The sequence below is a fragment of the Pterocles gutturalis genome, unplaced genomic scaffold (assembly GCF_000699245.1).
Source record: "Pterocles gutturalis isolate BGI_N339 unplaced genomic scaffold, ASM69924v1 scaffold46737, whole genome shotgun sequence".
Taxonomy (NCBI): domain Eukaryota; kingdom Metazoa; phylum Chordata; class Aves; order Pterocliformes; family Pteroclidae; genus Pterocles; species Pterocles gutturalis.
This window is the reverse complement of record NW_010114489.1, coordinates 1-6470: the sequence shown is the minus strand read 5'-3', so window position 1 is coordinate 6470 and position 6470 is coordinate 1. Positions and strand designations below refer to the sequence as shown.

The following is a 6470-nucleotide window of genomic DNA, read 5'->3' as shown; positions in this document are numbered from 1 at the left end:
TTTTTTTTTTTTTTTTTTTTTAAAAACTAGTCACTAAAAAAGTGGGTTTGCCAGATGAGTGGAATACACTTCCCTTGCATTCAGTTGAACACCAGTACTGGAGGTGGGCTGGAACAAAAGTTAGGGATGAGACTTTTGTCAGCACTCATGACAGTTACTACAGTGAGCTGTTTTATGAAATAATAGAGGTTGCCTGTCCCTTACTTTTACTCTCTTCTCTGATGTCTCCACTGCTCGTCTTTTACCGAAGAAGAAATCAACAAATGGAAATATTTTGATTCTATGTAATGTGTAACCCACATAATGTTACAGTGCTGCCACAGAGTTATGTTCGCACAACTGAAAGAGCAACTAGCTGCATGAGGGTGTCAAGACTTGATAATTTGCTTTCCAGAATCAGTGACTTGTCAAATGAAACCCTAAGCTTGCTACAACAGGTCGCCTCAAATTAGCTTACCATGGTCATGTCTGAAAGCTGTCTAACAAGGTTGAGGCTTAATTTACTTTTTGTTGAGTCCTAGAAACTTGTAAAATGTATCAGCACACCGCTGATATTCCATATGACTAAACTCTTGTATGGAGCTGAAACAATTCAAAGGACTGGTGCTGAGATGAAGCATGTGTAAGCCATCAACTTTTAGGCATTAGTTAGGCCAACTTTCTTCACTTAATCCCTGACCATTTAGTAAAACTACACCTACCTTGTCAAGTGCAGATAAGAGTGAGTGTAATTGCTAGAAGTAAAATCTGTGGAACACAGTCTAACAGATAAGGTCCCATTACCCTAATCATAATTTCTGTCTATCTTAACACCGTACATACTTGAAAAAGTCTGTAATGGCTTCTGCTAGAACCAGGTAGGCAAAGTTAAGCTGCATTACAGAGTTGGCTCTATACTTTAATTCTGTATTTCTTTGCTTTTAAAGTTGTGTTAACTCTTCCTCTTCTGGTTTTCAGAGGTAGCTAAATATTACATTCTGGAAGGTCAGGTGGCACTAGCAATTAACTGTATGTTGACTGTAGCTTTGTGCATTTGAATCTTTTTGGATTCATGTTATTTTTCCTTGTTGCCACTGAAGCAAAGGTGGTAGCATGAGCCACTAAAAGTATTCTTCATGCACCGTGAGAGTTGGGCAGGAGATAACTTAAATCACATGGAATTGAATGGTTTGAAGTTAAATTGTTAATATAATTAAAGAAATTAAAGAAATCTAGATGTTTCCTTAGAGAGATACTTGTCCACGGACACAAGTCAGTCCACTTCTTGGTGGTCTGGTAGTCTTGGTAACTTCTTGTCAACTTAATTTCCAAAATCAAAAAGCGAAGACAATATTTTAATATCTTCATAATTTATTGCAATTGTCCCTTTTTCAGTATTTCTAGACTCAATCTAAAATATAGTATGATAGCTGTTGAAGAAAGGCATTTGGAACAGCCTCCACTGATGAATCCTTGTTCTTCTCAATATAAGGAAAACAAAAATGTCCCAGAAATTAAAAACAAAGATGATAATTCCTTTACTGTGGTACTCAGTCTCCTATAAACATATGTCATTGCCCAATAGTTTCTTACTTCAGACCCTGCCCTTCTCCCTTTACTTCATAAAGGTTTTTGAACTCTTATTTCCATTCAGGGGAAGATGACAGTGTGATTACAAGCTAAGTTTTTAGGGAGGAGACTGTCTTGTAACAATTTATTTATTTTCTGTTTCATGGTTTAAAACCACTCATATGAACCCTTTTCCTAATTTTTAACTAGGTTTCCTTGTTAGAATTTCAGATTATGAAGGAAGTCTCTCTGAATAAAGAATTCAAGTTTTATTCTTAGAATATTCACTTGCAGTGAAAGATGCCTAAATAATATTCTTTCAGGTTAACTTTAATTTAAAAAAAGTCACATTTACATTTGATTTATGCTATCTTTGCAAGTAAGCACTACTGTGTATTTCTAGTATATTGAGATGTTCTCATCAGGTTCTACTAGGGTATTAAAAGACTTCATACTAGTATTGTTCAATATATTGAAACGTGGTGATATTTTTGAGTATTGATACTGCAAAACTTTCCTTTGAGAAGACATTATGAGTCTTACTCATTAGGTGTATATTTATGCATTCTAAACTCTATTTGTGAGTAATTTCAAAGTTTTGCATGAAACAGAGTTTTGACTTCAGTGTTAATACTGAAAATGGAGAATTTGCTTCTGCTGTGTTTGTTATTTGTACTAGCTTTAAAAAATGCTCTGCTTAATTTATTAATCTCAGTCTGAAAGCTGCAGTAACAGGTAATTGGTTTTACAAATGTTTGATCTGATTTAACAATTTGATGTTTTATGTCTTGGATAATAACTTAAGTAATGTGATTTTTTTTTTATTACTCATCACTAACCACAGTTAATATGTATTTTATATTGTCTTAGTGTCTAATGGTCCCGATGAGCTGTGTCAAATTTGAATAGCTATATTTTAAGGACATTCTCTGGACAGCTCGCAGATGACATTTGCATAGCTGCTATCACAGTTCCTGTTAAATCCTGCCTGATAAAACATTCCTTTAAATAGGTATACTTCAGGAAGTGGCTATGTCCTTAGTACAACAAATTACTTTTCCATCACAAATGCCATGGGTGATGAGCAGTACTTCTTCAAGAGAAGTTTTTTTACATAAAATAAAGCCCATGACTCTTCTGAAGGTTTTGCAATAAGGTTTATCTCTGTGGAGACAAAAGGCAAATCACATACCAGCATCAAGTATTAATGGATTTTTGTGTCTCTGTTCAGATAGGTTAAAAATTGTCAAAATAAATTTTCACATCTGTTAATCTTCTAGAAAGTGGTGCAAAGCTTATTTTTATAAATTCTTTCTTTACTAATCTAGGCAGCCAGTTGCAGGGGGTACTGCCTCTACTCCCAGAGCACAGAAGGCCATTGTGAATCATCCGAGTGCTGCCCTAATGGCACTAAGGAGGGGATCAAGAAACCTTGTCTTCAGAGATTTCACAGTTAGTATTGTTTGACTCAAATATTAGATATTGTTACCTGCTACTACGGGGCTTTTACTTTTTTTTTTTCTCTTTACTTTTTTAGGATGAGAAAGAGGGACCAATAACTAAACACATCCGATTAACAGCTGCCTTAATATTAAAAAATATTGGTAAATATTCAGAATGTGGTCGCAGGTAAGCATTGTATGATTCTTCTAATACCAATGGGCAATGTTGTTTCTGTTCTTTTAAGTACTAAACAATAGGTAGGTTTTACTTATCCTTGAAAAAAACCCAGTAAGTATATTGACAGTACAATTTCTCTGTTAGTTCTGCACTAAACAGTGCCCACACGAGTGCTCATCATCATCTCACATCAGACAGTATTTGTGATCCAGACTTTTGAAATATGTCTAGTAAATTTGACAAGTTAACTTTTTGGAGACAGATGAGAGAAGCCTTTGCTGTGGGCCTTTCCCTTTTCCTCCTGAAGGCAGTACTGCATGACTCTGAAAATTAATTCTTCTGTAAGCACAGTCCCTTTGGCAGTACCCTTTTATCTCAACTTGAGAAAGGGGCCAATGAGCTCTTACAAATATTTTCTTAAGTTGTGGGGTGACACACAGTTGCTTTTCATACTTGCTGCCGCTCTGTTGCTTTCCTCTCCAAACTTGGGTTCACTCTAATAAATGACTCAGCTTTCCTCTCAACTTGTAGAAGATCCTTCAGTAAGTAGATAGACCAACACTGACTTGTCCGAAGTAGGAAATGTTCTTTATGATGCAGAAGGAGTAATAGTTACGTACTGTGCCAGTAATCACCATGCATGCCGCTTTTGTTTTTTTCCAGTGTTTTAAGAGCTGAATGTTTTCTTGTTTTGCATTGTTTCAGCTTCATAATAGCGGAAGTAATTATTTCTAATAAGAACCTGTTAATTTTGTCTGTTCTTCAAAAACCTGCCGATAAGGAGGTGTTTCCTAGTTGTAGTTCTAAACAAATGAGTTTTGATACTCATAGAAACCCTCCTGCTGTCTTCAGCTACCTAATTGGGGGTTGTAGTGAAGATAAACTCTTCCTGGAGAGGTAGTAAAAGGGATGAGGGGAAATAAACAGAGGTTGCAGCAACGGAAATTCCAATTAGATATAATGAGTAAAAAAAAAAAAAAAAATGACAAGAGTTGACTGAACATGTGAACAACTTCCCAAAGAGGCTGTGCAATCTCTGTCCTCTTAGGTATTCAAAACCTAACTGGATGTAATTTTGAGCAATGTGATCTAGCTAAGGAGTTGATCCTGCTTTGAGCAGGAGTTGGACCACATAACTTCTAGACGTTCCTTATAACCAGAATTAGTCTATTATTTCAGTGTTCTCAGATTTAAGACATCTTTAAAAGTTTAGATCTTTAAAGTAAAATATTCATGAAGTATTTTTGTAGCACTTTTTAATATTCTTATCTCTTTCAGTGTTAACAATCCACAAAAAGTTCCATTAAGTCAAACACAGAACAAGTTTTGCTATTAACTTTAGCATTCCCTGGTATTTTCCTCTGCTAGGTCCACGTAAAAATGTGTTGTATACATGTCACAGAAATGGTGTTCCACATCTTGATAAGGTGTTTGTGGGATTTTCTGTGCTGTAGTATACCCTTCTTCTGTACAGGTGGTGGTGTTACTCGTGGGCCGTGATAGCTTGAATTTAGTTTCTGCTATTTAAGTGCCTAGTTTCTCTTACAAGATGTGAACAAGTAGATACTGAACAAAAGAAGGCTCAGTCTCCCCTGAAGGCTTTGCCTTATTCACTTTTTTTTGAATTAAAGAACAGGGTTGAAGATTATTTTTAAAGCATGTGTGTTGTGCTTTTTCCTGAGAACTGGCTGATTTCCTTTATGACTTGTGTCACAGCTGTCAGTGGTCATGAGGGAAGATGCCCATCTCTGAGGCAGGGCCTTCCATTCTGACAGGCTGCTGGGAAACTGGGAATCCTTACCGGAGTGAGAGTCAGTAGCTGTGGGTGGAAGCTTTCTTAGTCACTGGACCAACATTTGCCTGAGTTTTCTCATAATTTGTTATATCCACACTTCAGTTATTTTTGCTGTAAGCTAGCAAGCTCAGGTGCTGCTGGCAGTGTAGCCAACAGTGCCAAACCTGCTTCAGTATTGACCGGATTTCTTCTATAATTAGTTTTTTTTTCTGAACTCCTTACTCTGCCAGCTACACCAGTGGCAGTGACCATGTTAATTACTTTGGAGCTGTCATAGCAGATTGGGGAAATCTTCTGTCTGAGATACATGGGTTTATTACTTCATCTGTGCAGATCTCTAATTTCTCTCCCCCTCCCACCGCTTATAACATTACAGATCTTTGAACCCTCACAGCCTGTAATAGCTGCTGAAAAGTAATTACATGAAGTGTGTGCAAAGCCTCTCAAAATGGTTTCAATACTGAAAATGTATGTGCAACATAAAAAATACCGTGATAAACCTAAGTGCTGATGATTCTTTGGTTATTCTTTTCCAGATTGCTAAAAAGACATGAAAATCATCTATCAGTGCTAGCCATTAGTAATATGGAAGCTTCCTCCACACTTGCCAAATGCCTTTATGAACTTAATTTTACTGTCCAGAGTAAAGAACATGAAAAAGACTCTGAAATGCTGCAGTGAGAGAAGTCCCTCTTGTACATCGGGACAGAGATAGTCACACACATTTCAAATACTGTTACTGAAGAAAGCACCAAGTCTTAATGGAACAGAGACCATAGATTGAATTATTTTATCTCCTCCCATGATGCTGAGAGGAAGCTTTGCATTCTGATCACTCAACGAATCCCTTTGTTCTGTTTAGAAAAAGGAGGAAAAAAAAACTGCCATGGGATTTTCAACCAGCTGTCTGCAGGATGTCTCTCAAATCTGATAAATCCTGAAGGAAACTGGTGTGATCAGAATTCAGTACCATCCACATTGGAATAAACATGGAATATTGTAAAACCTACATGAGCAGATGAAATAGAAGCATTAAATATTTTTATCTATATCCAAAAAGGAGCACATTTTTATATTTACGAAACCATTTAAGCTGGTTTGAATAAAAAAATAAAAGTTTCAGCACACCTGTAACCCCCTGGTCTCGGAGGGTGCCACCAGTATCTAGCTATGGATTGCGTGTTTTGTTTAGAAATCAGTAGCTTGGTTTTCTTACTTGAGCCAATATATTTTCACTTATTTATTATCATAAAAATTTACCAGTCTGAATAGATCTTGTAAATATTTGTGAATAGAACACCTTTCATGCCCCTGCAGCCACTGGAAAAAAACATTCTGTGGTGTCCTAGAAGCATTATAGGTAGGTTCTAAAGTTTTCTAGACTTTCCTGTCAATTGTAAGTACTTGTGATATATTCTACGCAGTGGATGAATGTTCTTTAAATTTGTGTAAATAATTCTGCAAAGGTACCGATGCTGTAAAGTCAAAACAGTTTTGTGGAACTGTG

General features: G+C 36.4%; 1 protein-coding gene across 1 annotated transcript in view; it reads left to right on the top strand.

Moving 5' to 3' along the window:
• LOC104462752 (AT-rich interactive domain-containing protein 2-like) overlaps positions 1 to 6260 on the top strand; it is a gene marked incomplete at its 5' end in the record, with an annotated part of 8030 nt that extends 1770 nt beyond the window's left edge. The window contains 3 exons of the mRNA XM_010074828.1: positions 2877 to 3000; positions 3086 to 3177; positions 5500 to 6260. Coding sequence (XP_010073130.1) covers positions 2877 to 3000; positions 3086 to 3177; positions 5500 to 5644 — 361 coding nt within the window. The remainder of the gene's footprint in view (positions 1 to 2876; positions 3001 to 3085; positions 3178 to 5499) is intronic.
• Between the last annotated feature and the right edge of the window lie 210 nt (positions 6261 to 6470).